At 51.3% G+C, this 18109-nt stretch overlaps 2 protein-coding genes across 4 annotated transcripts in view; one reads left to right on the top strand and one right to left on the bottom strand.

Annotated features, from left to right (window-relative positions):
• MUC20 (mucin 20, cell surface associated) overlaps nt 1-18109 on the bottom strand; it is a 78642-nt gene that overhangs the window by 21075 nt on the left and 39458 nt on the right. The window lies entirely within an intron of this gene.
• Nucleotides 1-18109, top strand: part of MUC4 (mucin 4, cell surface associated) — a 55565-nt gene that overhangs the window by 15482 nt on the left and 21974 nt on the right. The window contains exons 2-8 of one of the 3 annotated variants that reach the window (XM_084990828.1): nt 5232-12470; nt 12564-12692; nt 13025-13177; nt 14533-14666; nt 15544-15705; nt 16450-16605; nt 17782-17912. In XM_084990828.1, the coding sequence (XP_084846954.1) occupies nt 5232-12470; nt 12564-12692; nt 13025-13177; nt 14533-14666; nt 15544-15705; nt 16450-16605; nt 17782-17912 (8104 nt within the window). The remainder of the gene's footprint in view (nt 1-5231; nt 12471-12563; nt 12693-13024; nt 13178-14532; nt 14667-15543; nt 15706-16449; nt 16606-17781; nt 17913-18109) is intronic. The other 2 variants (XM_021068273.2, XM_021068274.2) reach the window with 2 other exon arrangements.

Raw genomic sequence — 18109 nt, forward strand, 5'->3', positions numbered from 1 at the left:
TGCACTCACAGCATGTGGAAGTTTGATCCCGAGCCAGGGATCAAACCTGTGCCACAAAAGAAATGATGGCATTTGCAGCAACATGGATGGGCCTAGAAATATCATGCTAAGTGGTTAGACAGTGAGACATCAACATCATATGCTATCACTTACATGTGGAATCTAAAAAGGGACACAGTGAACTTCTTTGCAGAACAGACGCTAACTCACAGACTTTGAAAAAGGTATGGTTTCTGGAGTTCCCGTCGTGGCTCAGTGGTTAACGAATCCGACTAGGAACCATGAGGTTGCAGGTTTGATCTCTGGCTTTGCTCAGTGGGTTAGGGATCCAGCATTGCCGTGAGCTGTGGTGTAGGTCACAGATGCGGCTCAGATCTGGCATTGCTGTAGCTGTAGCATAGGCCAGCGGCTGCAGCTCCAATTGGACCCCTAGCCTGGGAATCTCCATGTGCCATGGGAGCAGCCCTGGAAAAACACAAAAGACAAAAAAAAGAAAGAAAGAAAGAAAGAAAGAAAGAGAGAGAGAGAGGAAAGAAAGAAAAACAAAAAAAAAAAAACCTGTGCCTCAGCAGTAACCAGAGCCCCAGCAGTGAAAACGCTGGATCCTTAACCCACTGAGCCACCAGGGAACTCCTCCTTTTTCTTTTTTCTTTTTGATTTTTCTAGACCACCTTTTCACTGAGGTTTCCAGCTTTATGCAGAAAATATTCAGTCTACAGTGTCCTGATCTAAGATTGTTTCCTTTCTCCATGCAGCCATTAAAATGCCAAACTCTAGATCTCAGAAATCTCCAAATTGTATGAGAGCACTTACTTATCATCTTAGTTTTCAACTCCTTCACTCCTGAGCGTCTCCCTTTCTTTCTTCGGATCTCAGCTCAGCATTCAGAAAATATTTATTACACATTATCTGGCATTTGCATGTTCTCTAGTTAAAGGTTTGTCTCTTCTGCCATATTGCTGGGAGTAGAGCTGTACTACTTTTATGAACAAACAAATACAAATCTTTACTTTAAAAAACTTGGACTGTGCAATCATGAAACTTTTGCTGCTAATATTGATTTTAACAGAGGTGATGCAGGCTCCAAAAGTATATTAATTGCCAAGAATCTATAATAAGTTTATTAGTAAGTTTGGCATGTAACTAGCTTCTATCTGGTGACTCAAAGCCAGAAGACAGAGCGTTGCTTTTATTTATGTTCTTAGGAAGAGGAAATAAGCTTAATAATAATTTCACGTTGTATGTCTTCCAATCTAAACCTTAGCTAGAGAAACGAAGTTTATGAACTTTACTGAGGAGGGAGCAGGTATAGGACTTAGAGTCCTAGAAACAAATCTATTCATAATTCTGAATAAAAAAAAGTCCCCTTTAAAGTTACAGCAGTGTTATTTGGGTTAAAGCCCAAGGACTTTCTAACAGCTCTGCAGATCAATCCATGCATTTGTTCATACCAGCTAGGAAGCGTGTCACCTGTAATTAGTTACTATTAATACATAGTAGGTGAGTCACTTCTTTTTAATAAATTAGAGCTGCAGGTGAGTCACTTTTCTTTTTAACAAATTATAGCTGATTCATAATCACTCTCGCTCACTCGAAAGCTGAAATTGTTCTCTTAAGAAGAGAAAATGGTGGGATTATAGTCAAGTCCCAGAATTGCACTCAAACTAAAATAAATTCTTCTCTGGGAGTTGTCTCTCTGGGGATGACCTCCCTCCAACTAGTTGTGATCACGGAGCTTAAAATTTGTTTAAGAACAGCCAGGGAGCTAATAAAAGCCAAAAAAATAAATTCCTAAGGGAAAAAAAAAGACAAGATTTTGTGGTTTCCTCTTTGTTTCAAAGACTCAAGGGTCTTAAAGTTTGGGAGGATGGTATGGTCTCCTGGCTGACTGAGGCTTCATCTGTAGCTAGTGTGAGTGCAGTCAAGCAATTCAAATAGAACAGGTTGGCATTTAAACACTCTGCCTGGCAAGTACATGGGAAAAGAAAGGGTATGATCAATTAAATTAACATCATGCTATGATGTGACCAGGGCTAGAATGTGTGTACTCATTCACTAGATTTCTGCTAGATTGGGACAAATGTTAAAGATAAAAAATTTAAAGGTAGAAATTTAATTTGCATTTATTTTTAAAATTGCTATAGGAGTTCACATTGTGGCTCAGTGGGTTAAGAACCCAGCATAGAGTCTGTGAGGATGTGGGCTTGATCCTGGCCTCACTCAGTGGGTTAAGTATCTGGTGTTGCCACAAGCTACAGTGCAATTCGAAGATGCAGACCTGGCGTTGCTGTGGCTGTGGCATAGGCCAGCAGCTGAAGCTCTGATTTGACGCCTGGCCTGAGAACTTCCATATGCTGCAGGTGTGGCTGTAAAAAGAAGTATAATTTAATTTAATTTAAATAAAAATGCAATAATTCAGGTTGAAAGAGTTAACACTCTTTCCCACCCCAGACCTTAAAATAGTTTAAAATTAGTCTTTCCACCACTGTGGCCTGTGTTTAATCCATGGTCTGGGACTGAGATTCCATATCAACTGTTGCACACCATGGCCAGAAAAAAAAGAAAAAAGTCTTGAATAAATTATTAAAGCAGTGCATGCATCTAGTCAGGTCAGGCATTCTATACACAAAGTCACAACATTTCCCTTTTCTTGCTCTTCAAAGAAGGTCCTGATATGTCAGCAAAAATCTTAGGTATTTGAGATGGGGTACAAGAGAGAAATGAGGGAGGAAAGAAGATCACAAGATTATCACAAGGGGTTAAAATTGAAGGATTTTTAGAGATGGCATTAGGAGAGGAGTTGAGAGGGAAAACTGATTGAGATATGCATTGGGTTAAGGAAAATTAAAAGGCTGTGAGAAACGTGTTTGAGAAATGTATGTATAGGATATGCAAAAATCTGAATTTTTTAAATTTATTTTTTATTGTTATTTCCCCCAACACACTTTTTTTTTTTCCCACTGTACAACATGGGGACCCAGTTACATATACATGTATACATAATTTTTCTCCCATTGTCGTGCTGTGTTTTAAGTATCTAGACATAGTTTTCAGTGCTACACAGCAGGATCTCATTGTAAATCCATTCCATGAGCAATAGTTTGCATCCATGGACCCCAAGCTCCCCCTCCCTCCCCCTCTCCCCAGGCAACCACAAGTCTATTCTCCAAGTCTGTGATTTTCTTTTCTGTGGAAAGGTTCATTTGTGCTGTATATTAGATACCAGATATGAGTGATATCATATGGTATTTGTCTTTCTCTTTCTGACTGACTTCACTTAGTATGAGAGTCTCTAGTTCCATCCATGTTGCTGCAAATGGCATTATTTCGTTCTTTTTTATGGCTGAGTAGTATTCTACTGTGTTTATGTACATCTTCCTAATCCAATCGTCTGTCAATGGACATTTGGGTTTTTTCCAGCTCTTGACTATTGTGAATAGAGCCACAGTGAACATGCGGGTGCATGTGTCCTTTTTAAGGAAAGTTTTGTCTGGATGTATGCCCAAGAGTGGGATTGCTGGATCATATGGTAGTTCTATGTATAGATTTCTAAGGTACCTCCATACTGTTCTCCATAGTGACTGTACCAGCTTACATTCCCACCAACACTGCAGGAAGGTTCCCTTTTCTCCACAACCGCTCCAGTGTTTGTTATTTGTGGACTTACTGATGGCCATTCTTACTGGTGTGAGGTGGTAGCTCATGGTAGTTTTGATTTGCATTTCTCTGATAATCAGGATGTTGAGCATTTTTTCATGAGCTTGTTGGCCATCTGTATCTCTTTCTTGAGGAAATGTCTATTCAGGTCCTTTGCCCATTTTTCACTTGGGTTGTTGGCTGTTGAGTTGTAAAAGTTGCTTATATATTCTAGAGATTAAGCCCTTATCAGCTGCATCATTTCAAACTATTTTCTCCCATTCTGTAAGTTGCCTTTTTGTTTTATTTTTGGTTTCCTGTGCTGTGCAAAAGCTTGTCAGTTCGATTAGGTGTCATTGGTTTACTTTTGCTTTTATTTCTGTTGCTTTCGGAGGCTGACCTGAGAAAACATTTGTAAGGTTGATGTCAGAGAATGTTTTGCCTATGTTCTCTTCCAGGAGTTTGATTGTGTCTTGTCTTATACTTAACTCTTTAAGCCATTTTGAGTTTATTTTCATGATTTGCATGCAGCTGTCCACATTTCCCAGCAATTCCTGCTTAATAAAAATTTGTGTATGTTTTGCTTGAAAGGACAGTCTGTGTATTTTAATTAAAAAACTGTTTTGAGACTGAAGCTCTTGTATCTTGCCTTCCATATATGGCTTATATGGAGAAAGTAGGAGTGTGCTGGGTCATTTTCAATTATACCCACACAATAAATGACACTTGAAAACATATTAGCACAAAGATATTCACTGAAGTATTATTTATGATGAGGTTACACAGTGGCCGTAGAAATATTAGACAGGGGTAATCCTGCAGCCACTTATTCTGACCCACCATGATATACAGTGGTACACGCGGGAAAAAATTGTGTTCTTTTTTTTGTTTGTTTTGTTTTGTTTTTTTTTGTTTGTTTGTTTGTTTTTGTCTTTTTGCCATTTCTTGGGCCACTCCCATGGCATATGGAGGTTCCCAGGCTAGGGGTCTAACCGGAGCTGTAGCTGCCAGCCTACACCAGAGCCACAGCAACGCGGGATCCGAGCCGAGTCTGCAACCTACACCACAGCTCACGGCAACGCCAGATCCTTAACCCACTGAGCAAGGCCAGGCATCGAACCCGCAACCTCATGCTTCCTAGTCGGATTCGTTAAGCACTGCGCCACGATGGGAACTCCAAAATACTGTTTTTTTTGTTTTGTTTTGTTTATTTGTTTTTGTTTTTGTTTTTTTCCTTTTCTAGGGCCGCTCCCTCGGCATATGGAGTTTCCCAGGTTAGAAGTCAAATTGGAGCTGCAGCTGCCGGCCTACGCCAGAGCCACAGCAACATGGGATCTGAGCCACATCTACGACCTACACCACAGCTCACGGCAACGCCGGATCCTTAACCCACTGAGCGAGGCCAGGGATCGAACCCACAACCTCATGGTTCCTAGTCAGGTTCATTAACCACTGTGCCACAGTGGGAACTCCAAAATTGTGTTCTTAATGCTACAACTTCACAGAAGGAACCTGTCTTGTCAACGAGTCCTTGTATCTTATATTTAACGGCACTATTGAAACATATGCATCATCATATCTTTAATCCTCTACAGGTGGAAACACTATGACAACTACTATTACTGAGGAGAAATACCCATCGAATATCAGCTACATAACTCCCACAAAAGAAAACCTCTCAAAAGAAGTAACATCAACAAACAAAACTGAAAGAAAAAAGAGGGAAACTTCAAATTCTGGTACTTACAAATCAACTATGGTGAGTTCATCAGTCTCAGCGACAACTGGACCAGGGCCCCAGTCAACCTCACCCTCTTCCACCACCTCTGCTGAGGGGACAGCAGCATCTTCTCTGGTCCACCAGACTCAGAGCATGGAGACCACCAGAGAAACCCACAGCAGCGCCATCGCAGCTGTGAGCTCCTCGACACCTTTATCTTCCACAAGTGGACACCCTCTTACAGAAGGCGCTTCCCGGGAGACATCCCCTTCGGGGGACCCAACCTCTTCATCCGCGTCCAGACCCACCCCCACACCTGCAACAACATCAGCCGTGTCGACAGCACCTGCTTCTACAGATGGCACTTCCCCCACTTCCAGCCTAAGCAACACACCCCCAACAACATCACGGGTGGTCACATCCCCAGTTACAACCGACACCACTGTGGGAGGCCCAGGGGACACGTCCCCACCCGGCACAAGAACCATCACTCCAGGCACCTCATCAGTCTCAGCGACAACTGGACCAGGGCCCCAGTCAACCTCACCCTCTTCCACCACCTCTGCTGAGGGGACAGCAGCATCTTCTCTGGTCCACCAGACTCAGAGCATGGAGACCACCAGAGAAACCCACAGCAGCGCCATCGCAGCTGTGAGCTCCTCGACACCTTTATCTTCCACAAGTGGACACCCTCTTACAGAAGGCGCTTCCCGGGAGACATCCCCTTCGGGGGACCCAACCTCTTCATCCGCGTCCAGACCCACCCCCACACCTGCAACAACATCAGCCGTGTCGACAGCACCTGCTTCTACAGATGGCACTTCCCCCACTTCCAGCCTAAGCAACACACCCCCAACAACATCACGGGTGGTCACATCCCCAGTTACAACCGACACCACTGTGGGAGGCCCAGGGGACACGTCCCCACCCGGCACAAGAACCATCACTCCAGGCACCTCATCAGTCTCAGCGACAACTGGACCAGGGCCCCAGTCAACCTCACCCTCTTCCACCACCTCTGCTGAGGGGACAGCAGCATCTTCTCTGGTCCACCAGACTCAGAGCATGGAGACCACCAGAGAAACCCACAGCAGCGCCATCGCAGCTGTGAGCTCCTCGACACCTTTATCTTCCACAAGTGGACACCCTCTTACAGAAGGCGCTTCCCGGGAGACATCCCCTTCGGGGGACCCAACCTCTTCATCCGCGTCCAGACCCACCCCCACACCTGCAACAACATCAGCCGTGTCGACAGCACCTGCTTCTACAGATGGCACTTCCCCCACTTCCAGCCTAAGCAACACACCCCCAACAACATCACGGGTGGTCACATCCCCAGTTACAACCGACACCACTGTGGGAGGCCCAGGGGACACGTCCCCACCCGGCACAAGAACCATCACTCCAGGCACCTCATCAGTCTCAGCGACAACTGGACCAGGGCCCCAGTCAACCTCACCCTCTTCCACCACCTCTGCTGAGGGGACAGCAGCATCTTCTCTGGTCCACCAGACTCAGAGCATGGAGACCACCAGAGAAACCCACAGCAGCGCCATCGCAGCTGTGAGCTCCTCGACACCTTTATCTTCCACAAGTGGACACCCTCTTACAGAAGGCGCTTCCCGGGAGACATCCCCTTCGGGGGACCCAACCTCTTCATCCGCGTCCAGACCCACCCCCACACCTGCAACAACATCAGCCGTGTCGACAGCACCTGCTTCTACAGATGGCACTTCCCCCACTTCCAGCCTAAGCAACACACCCCCAACAACATCACGGGTGGTCACATCCCCAGTTACAACCGACACCACTGTGGGAGGCCCAGGGGACACGTCCCCACCCGGCACAAGAACCATCACTCCAGGCACCTCATCAGTCTCAGCGACAACTGGACCAGGGCCCCAGTCAACCTCACCCTCTTCCACCACCTCTGCTGAGGGGACAGCAGCATCTTCTCTGGTCCACCAGACTCAGAGCATGGAGACCACCAGAGAAACCCACAGCAGCGCCATCGCAGCTGTGAGCTCCTCGACACCTTTATCTTCCACAAGTGGACACCCTCTTACAGAAGGCGCTTCCCGGGAGACATCCCCTTCGGGGGACCCAACCTCTTCATCCGCGTCCAGACCCACCCCCACACCTGCAACAACATCAGCCGTGTCGACAGCACCTGCTTCTACAGATGGCACTTCCCCCACTTCCAGCCTAAGCAACACACCCCCAACAACATCACGGGTGGTCACATCCCCAGTTACAACCGACACCACTGTGGGAGGCCCAGGGGACACGTCCCCACCCGGCACAAGAACCATCACTCCAGGCACCTCATCAGTCTCAGCGACAACTGGACCAGGGCCCCAGTCAACCTCACCCTCTTCCACCACCTCTGCTGAGGGGACAGCAGCATCTTCTCTGGTCCACCAGACTCAGAGCATGGAGACCACCAGAGAAACCCACAGCAGCGCCATCGCAGCTGTGAGCTCCTCGACACCTTTATCTTCCACAAGTGGACACCCTCTTACAGAAGGCGCTTCCCGGGAGACATCCCCTTCGGGGGACCCAACCTCTTCATCCGCGTCCAGACCCACCCCCACACCTGCAACAACATCAGCCGTGTCGACAGCACCTGCTTCTACAGATGGCACTTCCCCCACTTCCAGCCTAAGCAACACACCCCCAACAACATCACGGGTGGTCACATCCCCAGTTACAACCGACACCACTGTGGGAGGCCCAGGGGACACGTCCCCACCCGGCACAAGAACCATCACTCCAGGCACCTCATCAGTCTCAGCGACAACTGGACCAGGGCCCCAGTCAACCTCACCCTCTTCCACCACCTCTGCTGAGGGGACAGCAGCATCTTCTCTGGTCCACCAGACTCAGAGCATGGAGACCACCAGAGAAACCCACAGCAGCGCCATCGCAGCTGTGAGCTCCTCGACACCTTTATCTTCCACAAGTGGACACCCTCTTACAGAAGGCGCTTCCCGGGAGACATCCCCTTCGGGGGACCCAACCTCTTCATCCGCGTCCAGACCCACCCCCACACCTGCAACAACATCAGCCGTGTCGACAGCACCTGCTTCTACAGATGGCACTTCCCCCACTTCCAGCCTAAGCAACACACCCCCAACAACATCACGGGTGGTCACATCCCCAGTTACAACCGACACCACTGTGGGAGGCCCAGGGGACACGTCCCCACCCGGCACAAGAACCATCACTCCAGGCACCTCATCAGTCTCAGCGACAACTGGACCAGGGCCCCAGTCAACCTCACCCTCTTCCACCACCTCTGCTGAGGGGACAGCAGCATCTTCTCTGGTCCACCAGACTCAGAGCATGGAGACCACCAGAGAAACCCACAGCAGCGCCATCGCAGCTGTGAGCTCCTCGACACCTTTATCTTCCACAAGTGGACACCCTCTTACAGAAGGCGCTTCCCGGGAGACATCCCCTTCGGGGGACCCAACCTCTTCATCCGCGTCCAGACCCACCCCCACACCTGCAACAACATCAGCCGTGTCGACAGCACCTGCTTCTACAGATGGCACTTCCCCCACTTCCAGCCTAAGCAACACACCCCCAACAACATCACGGGTGGTCACATCCCCAGTTACAACCGACACCACTGTGGGAGGCCCAGGGGACACGTCCCCACCCGGCACAAGAACCATCACTCCAGGCACCTCATCAGTCTCAGCGACAACTGGACCAGGGCCCCAGTCAACCTCACCCTCTTCCACCACCTCTGCTGAGGGGACAGCAGCATCTTCTCTGGTCCACCAGACTCAGAGCATGGAGACCACCAGAGAAACCCACAGCAGCGCCATCGCAGCTGTGAGCTCCTCGACACCTTTATCTTCCACAAGTGGACACCCTCTTACAGAAGGCGCTTCCCGGGAGACATCCCCTTCGGGGGACCCAACCTCTTCATCCGCGTCCAGACCCACCCCCACACCTGCAACAACATCAGCCGTGTCGACAGCACCTGCTTCTACAGATGGCACTTCCCCCACTTCCAGCCTAAGCAACACACCCCCAACAACATCACGGGTGGTCACATCCCCAGTTACAACCGACACCACTGTGGGAGGCCCAGGGGACACGTCCCCACCCGGCACAAGAACCATCACTCCAGGCACCTCATCAGTCTCAGCGACAACTGGACCAGGGCCCCAGTCAACCTCACCCTCTTCCACCACCTCTGCTGAGGGGACAGCAGCATCTTCTCTGGTCCACCAGACTCAGAGCATGGAGACCACCAGAGAAACCCACAGCAGCGCCATCGCAGCTGTGAGCTCCTCGACACCTTTATCTTCCACAAGTGGACACCCTCTTACAGAAGGCGCTTCCCGGGAGACATCCCCTTCGGGGGACCCAACCTCTTCATCCGCGTCCAGACCCACCCCCACACCTGCAACAACATCAGCCGTGTCGACAGCACCTGCTTCTACAGATGGCACTTCCCCCACTTCCAGCCTAAGCAACACACCCCCAACAACATCACGGGTGGTCACATCCCCAGTTACAACCGACACCACTGTGGGAGGCCCAGGGGACACGTCCCCACCCGGCACAAGAACCATCACTCCAGGCACCTCATCAGTCTCAGCGACAACTGGACCAGGGCCCCAGTCAACCTCACCCTCTTCCACCACCTCTGCTGAGGGGACAGCAGCATCTTCTCTGGTCCACCAGACTCAGAGCATGGAGACCACCAGAGAAACCCACAGCAGCGCCATCGCAGCTGTGAGCTCCTCGACACCTTTATCTTCCACAAGTGGACACCCTCTTACAGAAGGCGCTTCCCGGGAGACATCCCCTTCGGGGGACCCAACCTCTTCATCCGCGTCCAGACCCACCCCCACACCTGCAACAACATCAGCCGTGTCGACAGCACCTGCTTCTACAGATGGCACTTCCCCCACTTCCAGCCTAAGCAACACACCCCCAACAACATCACGGGTGGTCACATCCCCAGTTACAACCGACACCACTGTGGGAGGCCCAGGGGACACGTCCCCACCCGGCACAAGAACCATCACTCCAGGCACCTCATCAGTCTCAGCGACAACTGGACCAGGGCCCCAGTCAACCTCACCCTCTTCCACCACCTCTGCTGAGGGGACAGCAGCATCTTCTCTGGTCCACCAGACTCAGAGCATGGAGACCACCAGAGAAACCCACAGCAGCGCCATCGCAGCTGTGAGCTCCTCGACACCTTTATCTTCCACAAGTGGACACCCTCTTACAGAAGGCGCTTCCCGGGAGACATCCCCTTCGGGGGACCCAACCTCTTCATCCGCGTCCAGACCCACCCCCACACCTGCAACAACATCAGCTGTGTCGACAGCACCTGCTTCTACAGATGGCACTTCCCCCACTTCCAGCCTAAGCAACACACCCCCAACAACATCACGGGTGGTCACATCCCCAGTTACAACCGACACCACTGTGGGAGGCCCAGGGGACACGTCCCCACCCGGCACAAGAACCATCACTCCAGGCACCTCATCAGTCTCAGCGACAACTGGACCAGGGCCCCAGTCAACCTCACCCTCTTCCACCACCTCTGCTGAGGGGACAGCAGCATCTTCTCTGGTCCACCAGACTCAGAGCATGGAGACCACCAGAGAAACCCACAGCAGCGCCATCGCAGCTGTGAGCTCCTCGACACCTTTATCTTCCACAAGTGGACACCCTCTTACAGAAGGCGCTTCCCGGGAGACATCCCCTTCGGGGGACCCAACCTCTTCATCCGCGTCCAGACCCACCCCCACACCTGCAACAACATCAGCCGTGTCGACAGCACCTGCTTCTACAGATGGCACTTCCCCCACTTCCAGCCTAAGCAACACACCCCCAACAACATCACGGGTGGTCACATCCCCAGTTACAACCGACACCACTGTGGGAGGCCCAGGGGACACGTCCCCACCCGGCACAAGAACCATCACTCCAGGCACCTCATCAGTCTCAGCGACAACTGGACCAGGGCCCCAGTCAACCTCACCCTCTTCCACCACCTCTGCTGAGGGGACAGCAGCATCTTCTCTGGTCCACCAGACTCAGAGCATGGAGACCACCAGAGAAACCCACAGCAGCGCCATCGCAGCTGTGAGCTCCTCGACACCTTTATCTTCCACAAGTGGACACCCTCTTACAGAAGGCGCTTCCCGGGAGACATCCCCTTCGGGGGACCCAACCTCTTCATCCGCGTCCAGACCCACCCCCACACCTGCAACAACATCAGCCGTGTCGACAGCACCTGCTTCTACAGATGGCACTTCCCCCACTTCCAGCCTAAGCAACACACCCCCAACAACATCACGGGTGGTCACATCCCCAGTTACAACCGACACCACTGTGGGAGGCCCAGGGGACACGTCCCCACCCGGCACAAGAACCATCACTCCAGGCACCTCCTCAGTCTCAGCGACAACTGGACCAGGGCCCCAGTCAACCTCACCCTCTTCCACCACCTCTGCTGAGGGGACAGCAGCATCTTCTCTGGTCCACCAGACTCAGAGCATGGAGACCACCAGAGAAACCCACAGCAGCGCCATCGCAGCTGTGAGCTCCTCGACACCTTTATCTTCCACAAGTGGACACCCTCTTACAGAAGGCGCTTCCCGGGAGACATCCCCTTCGGGGGACCCAACCTCTTCATCCGCGTCCAGACCCACCCCCACACCTGCAACAACATCAGCCGTGTCGACAGCACCTGCTTCTACAGATGGCACTTCCCCCACTTCCAGCCTAAGCAACACACCCCCAACAACATCACGGGTGGTCACATCCCCAGTTACAACCGACACCACTGTGGGAGGCCCAGGGGACACGTCCCCACCCGGCACAAGAACCATCACTCCAGGCACCTCATCAGTCTCAGCGACAACTGGACCAGGGCCCCAGTCAACCTCACCCTCTTCCACCACCTCTGCTGAGGGGACAGCAGCATCTTCTCTGGTCCACCAGACTCAGAGCATGGAGACCACCAGAGAAACCCACAGCAGCGCCATCGCAGCTGTGAGCTCCTCGACACCTTTATCTTCCACAAGTGGACACCCTCTTACAGAAGGCGCTTCCCGGGAGACATCCCCTTCAGGTGAAACAACCACTTCAGCCACATTTAGACCGACCCCCATATCTGTGTCGTGTTTCCATACATAAACCAGTATTTCTTCTTTTTCTGCATCAGCCCCTGGCCACAAAGTCACCTTGAGCTCCACTGCCCTATTCACAGGTCACCCCACTTCTCTGTCTCTCATGAGCCCTTTTCCCTTATCCACTGTGTCCTCAAGATCCACAGTGAAGGCTGGGACATCAGGTAGGTCGTAACCCTGGGGTCTTAGTCTCTTGCACTTGCCCACTTGGCTCAATTCAGTGCAGAAGAGTGCTTGAGAGAGGACATTCAATTAGCACTTCCAGGCTGGAGGTCAGGTCCAGAAGGTTATGAAATCAGTTGGGGTTTGGTGGGTGATAGCCTCACCATCCTCTTTACCCCAGGTGGCAGCTGCTTCTCCTCAGGCAGTGGTTTTGGTGTGACTAGAAGACAGTTTTCTAGCTGTCTCTTCCAGGTTCTAAAGTCTATGACTCTGTTTAACTCTGCTACCCCCTGACTGTTAGACTCACTCCTGTCTTCTCTCCCTGCCTGCCTAGGAACAATCACCACCTTGCAGAAGACAGACAGCAAGACAAGCACAGCAGCATCTCTACCCTCAACCACCTCCCAGGCTCTTACAACTTCCACTGCTCACACTTCCACAGGCACTCGCTCAACAGCTGCCCCAGTCCCTCCCAAGCCGAAGAAAGGTGAGTGAATCCATAGAGCTGGGTCCTCTTCACCCTGGGTCAAAGAGGATGGAGCTATATGTGGAGGTTATAGTTGTGGCAGCTGGACTGGATCTACCAATGAGGATCTTTGTGGGGAGGTAGGGGGACCAGTTCTGTGGATCGCTCCACTGCCCTGGGTGTGGCAAGTCCAGCTGCTCTCTGTGTCCCCTTGATAGGGGTGGTGTAACTGAGTGCTTTGTCTCAGCCTGCTTGCTTACAGACTCTCGAGTCAGAAAGGCCTTACAGTGAACAATGTGACATCATCAGTGTTGGGTGCTGAGGGCTGGCTTTGCACATGGTGCTAGGCTAAGAGCTGGAGATAAAAAAATGATTGAGTCACTGTTTAGTGAGACAGCCTTGCTGCCTCAGTAGGTGCAATTAGAGGCATAAACCCAGGGTATTAGGTACACACAATGGAAGGCCCCAAGGGAATATTGGGGTGTGGGTTCAAGGTGAAAAGGAGTCTCCCTGGAAAGGGTGAATAGGATCTGCGGGGAGGGGAAGTGCCCCAAGCAGGCAGGAGGGCCTGAATAGCTAGAATAAAGGCTCGGACAGGAAGAGCAGTCCTAGTATTGCATGGGACAGAGATCCCCATAGCATTTGGGGCTGCCAGCAGTAAGGTGAAAGGTGTTGAGAAGCAAGGTTGTTATGTGAAGGAATCTTGTAGATGACAGGAACCAGGGAGAATGTGGCTAGATTTGCATTTAGGAACAGTGTCCTCATGGCTGGGATGGAGGATGAACTTGCAGGAGGCCAGGGCAGCAGGGTAGATATCACTGAGGTTTTCCAAGCAAGACCAGGCGAAGGCTGCCAGTATGGAAAGGAGGAGGCCCCTTTGAGAAATGTTTGGGACAAAGTTTCTCAAACCGGAGCCCAAGGGCCTCGGTAGGGGATCTTATGACAAATTCTAGCAGGGGGCAGTGTGTGTGTGTGGCGGGGGCGGTCTTCAAGTTTACCTAGAGACATAACATCTTAGGAAACAAGTCTCATTCTGTGAAACGATCTTGCAATTACTTTACTGCATTAGAGGCATTTTGTCTTTTAACATTTCACAGAATTGTGAGTACCGTAATAGGTGCAGAATAATGTGGGGGTGTTCTGATAGCTGTTTTTCTTCAAACTGGGGAAGGCGGAGAGTACCATGTAAGGGAGTGAAAGAGGAGATGGGTTAAATGCAAGTGGAGAGGGGGAGAGAGAAGTCCTTGACGGCTCTTGCTTAAGCGAACAGGTCCAAGGGTGGAGGAGCAGCTTGGGGACACTCTTGCGGGACCCCTGCCAGCCCTAATGACATCAGGGCCCATGAGAACTTCCTGCTTCTCTTTGTACTGGCCCAGGCGTTCCCCTCTTCCCCTACGGGCCGCAGGCTGGAGACTGGCAGTTTGTGAGAAGGACGGTGGACTTCACCTCGCCACTCTTCAAGCCCCAGATTGGCTTCCCCCTCGGTTCCTCTCTCCGGGATTGCCTCTACGTGAGTCCTTGGCTGCAGCCCGAAGGCGGGGGGCGGGGGGCATGACCTGCATTCCTCAGGCCTTTCTTCTCCCTCCAGGGCTCAGAGATGGCCCTGTGATCATGGCCATAACTGTGACTGTGATTGACAGGGAGAACGGAAGCAACGCTTGTCAGGCACCTGCTGTGCCCCAGTTGCTGCCTCAGTTTGCACCATCTTTAACGATGGGCACCAGCCGAGGAAGACAGGGAGCTAGGCGAGGCCCCTTACCCACGTGGACAGAAGTGTGGCCACCTCAGTAGAGAGGTCCTGGGGCCCAGTAAGCTCTCCACTGTTTTCATGGGTCCTTTTTTACAAGTAGGAAGCTCTGCTGGGGAAACCTGTATGATGCTGTTCACACGGTCTCTCATTGTTTCCTGGTTCCCTAGTCCAAGTAGCCCATGTCTCTGGGGGGAGAGCAGAACAGCAGTCGTGGCCCTCGAGAGGGCTGGTCAGGACACACTACAAAAGGGTGACTCAGCAATGGGGTCAGGGTATCCTTTAGCCCTAATTGATGTGGCACAAGCTTCAGGGTGGGCTGAGAGGCTTTACTCTGCTCTGGGATGGGCTGGTCTCTAGACGGGTGCCACTGAGACAGGACAAAACTACCACCTTAGGAAAGACTCAGGACATAAAAAAAATGTGCTGAGGGTGAAGAGTATTTGTGTGAGAACTATATACAGAGGCTGTCCCAGCATGCAGGGAGATGGATGAGACCTTCCAGAGGTTGTTGGCATCTCTCTGGTTCTACCCAGCAGGGCCCTTCAGGGTCTTGCATCAGTCCAGGAGCTGTCCCCAAGCCGAGGCTCCTTCCCCACCTCCCACCCTGAATGCTAACCAGGAGAACTTTTGTGTTCAGTTCACAGATAACGGCCAAATCATTTTCCCAGAGTCAGAGTACCAGATTTTCTCCTACTCCAACCCTCCCCTCAGAGGCTTTACAGGCCAGGACCCTGTGGCCCTGGTGGCTCCATTCTGGGATGATGCTGATTTCTCCAGGCAAGGAACCACGTTTTACCAGGTGGGCCTTTCAAAGCTCAGCATTCAGGGTCCTCCAGCAGCCAGCAAGGACAGACAGAGGGCTGTGTGGAGGGCCTTGCAAGTGTTACTGCTGTCAGAGCCTAGGCTCAGTGTGGGCAGGGACTAAAACTTAAATGTGAGGATGAGGAGGAAGCAGATGAGGACAAAATCATGGGAAGACTGAAGGTGCCAGGGATGGGGATTGGGGATCCATCGTTTGATTTTAGGATGAGGTTGTAGCAAGGTCCCTCCTAACAAGGCTGAGTTAAGCAAGGCCCCTGCACTGGGCTGATGATTCCATTCAGTGGGAGCTATTGTGTAATGAAAGCTACCACAGGCAAAGGTACGTCGTGCCCCTGCCAAGGACCAGGCACTGTAGAAGGTCCAAAGATGGAGAAACATGTGCCTGTCCTCAAAGAGCCTCCAGTGGGATACAGGGTGGTACAGATGGGCACAGGTGGCTGCACAATCCAAGCCAGTCTGCGCTAAGCGAGGCACAAGTTCAAGTCCAGAAGTTACTGGCCTCGACTCTCCACTCCACATACCCCAGGTTTCCCTGCAGCCCGAACCTGATTTGATCTTAAGGTCAGAGGTGCTAACTGTGAAAATGTGGGCCTGGGACGGGGGAGGATGGAAGATATGGGCAGACTCAAATGAGCAGGATCACCATGCAGAAAGTGGGGGGTCGCCCAGGAGTGTTGAGCTGGGATCCTTGTTTCTTGTCTGAATCTGCCTTCTTTTCTAGGAGTATGAGACGCTCTATGATGAATACAACCAGCTAGTGTGGGAGGTGGAGTATTGGATTAAAATGTTAACAAACACCTGGAACTACAAAGCCAGGTGGACACTAAAGGTCACGTGGGTCCACGCCCCTGCCTATCCTGCCCAGAAGACCCTCAGGGTGAGTGGACCAGTGGGCAGCTCCCTGGGAACCATCTGGAAGTCAGACATCCTAGAATCCTAGGCAGGGGCCACTCTTCTAAAATCCTTTCGGACTCTTACAGAACCTCACACTAGCCCAGAGCACTGGGTATTAGGAGGTTGAAACATAGAACGTGGAATGTCCATAAGTCAAAAATGGCTGGCAATTGGCAATTCTATATGGCTCAACCTAATATTTTTATCCACATATTAGAAACGAGGAGTGCCCTGGTGGCTCAGCAGGTTAAGGATCTGGCATTGTCACTGCTGTGGCTCTGGTTGCTGCCGTGGCACAGGTTCGATCCCTGATCTGACAATTTTCTGAATGCCAAGGGTACAACCTAAATAAATAAATAGAAATAGAAAGAAAATAGCCAGAAAATATAACTGTGAATCAGGTAGTCAAAATACATATTTTTTTAAAAGAACGAAATGAGGAAGATGATGGTTAGAAAAGTTAAGTGACTTGCTTCAAGGTCACCCAGCTAGCAAATGACAAAGCCAGGCCTGAAACAGAGGTTTTTCTGACTCTGCACTCCAGCTCTTGACCAAAACGCATCCACTGGAAGCAGGCACACCACATGTCCCCCCCTATCTGGGGCCTCACCACCCTGATAGTCACAAAGTTCTTCCTTGTGTCTGGTCTAAAGTCACTCATTTCTTCATTGGCTCAACAAGCTCATTGCTTACCTACTTTGCACAAGCACAGTGCTGGCCCCGGCCTTCAGAGAACCTCCACTCTCACCTGTGTGGTCCTCCACGCCATCCAGGTGGAGGGGACATTTGGACAATATCCTTAAATATCCCTGAGGAAGTTCCTTAGGCCTCCCCCAGCTCTCCAACGTCCGCTGATCACTCAGGTTGCTGAAGCTTTCTCATACAAACCCTCTTCTCACTGAATTCTGGCCTAGAGTCCTTTGGCTCCCTTCCTGGGGAAGAAGTCCCAAAGAAGGCAAATCCACCATGGCAGGTGCTTGGACAGTCAGAGTGAAATCTCTGCATAATTCCAAATTTGCCCATATTTTAAGCCCACACCTTAGCTCTGGGTAGGCCAGGAAACAGTGATATGGGTGTCATGCCCAGGCTGTGTGACAGGTAATGGGACATACCAGATCTCTCACGGGCATCCCTATGCTTGTCTCCAACCAATCCCCAGACCAACACCTACCAGGCCATCCTTTCCACGGATGGGAGCAGGTCCTACGCCTTGTTTCTCTACCAAAGCGGTGGCATGCAGTGGGATGTGACCCAACACCTAGGCAACCCCGTCGTCATGGGCTTCTCCAGGTAGGACAGAGTGGGGCTGTCTGCATTGAGTAGACAGCAGGAGGCGGTGCAAAGCAGGGCTTGCAGCTGCACACGAACTCCATTCCCCAAGGATACGCCAAAATCCTCCCTGCCCATGCTTCTGATTCACGCTGACTCCAGTTCCCACTTCTTGCTGTTTCAAATTAAAAGACCCCTATTCACTCTGCCGTTCTCTT

Source organism: Sus scrofa, chromosome 13 (assembly GCF_054392235.1).
Source record: "Sus scrofa isolate SSC_HxYL_T2T_F1_AM1 chromosome 13, Sscrofa_HxYL_maternal_Yorkshire_Landrace_v2.0, whole genome shotgun sequence".
NCBI classification, from domain to species: domain Eukaryota; kingdom Metazoa; phylum Chordata; class Mammalia; order Artiodactyla; family Suidae; genus Sus; species Sus scrofa.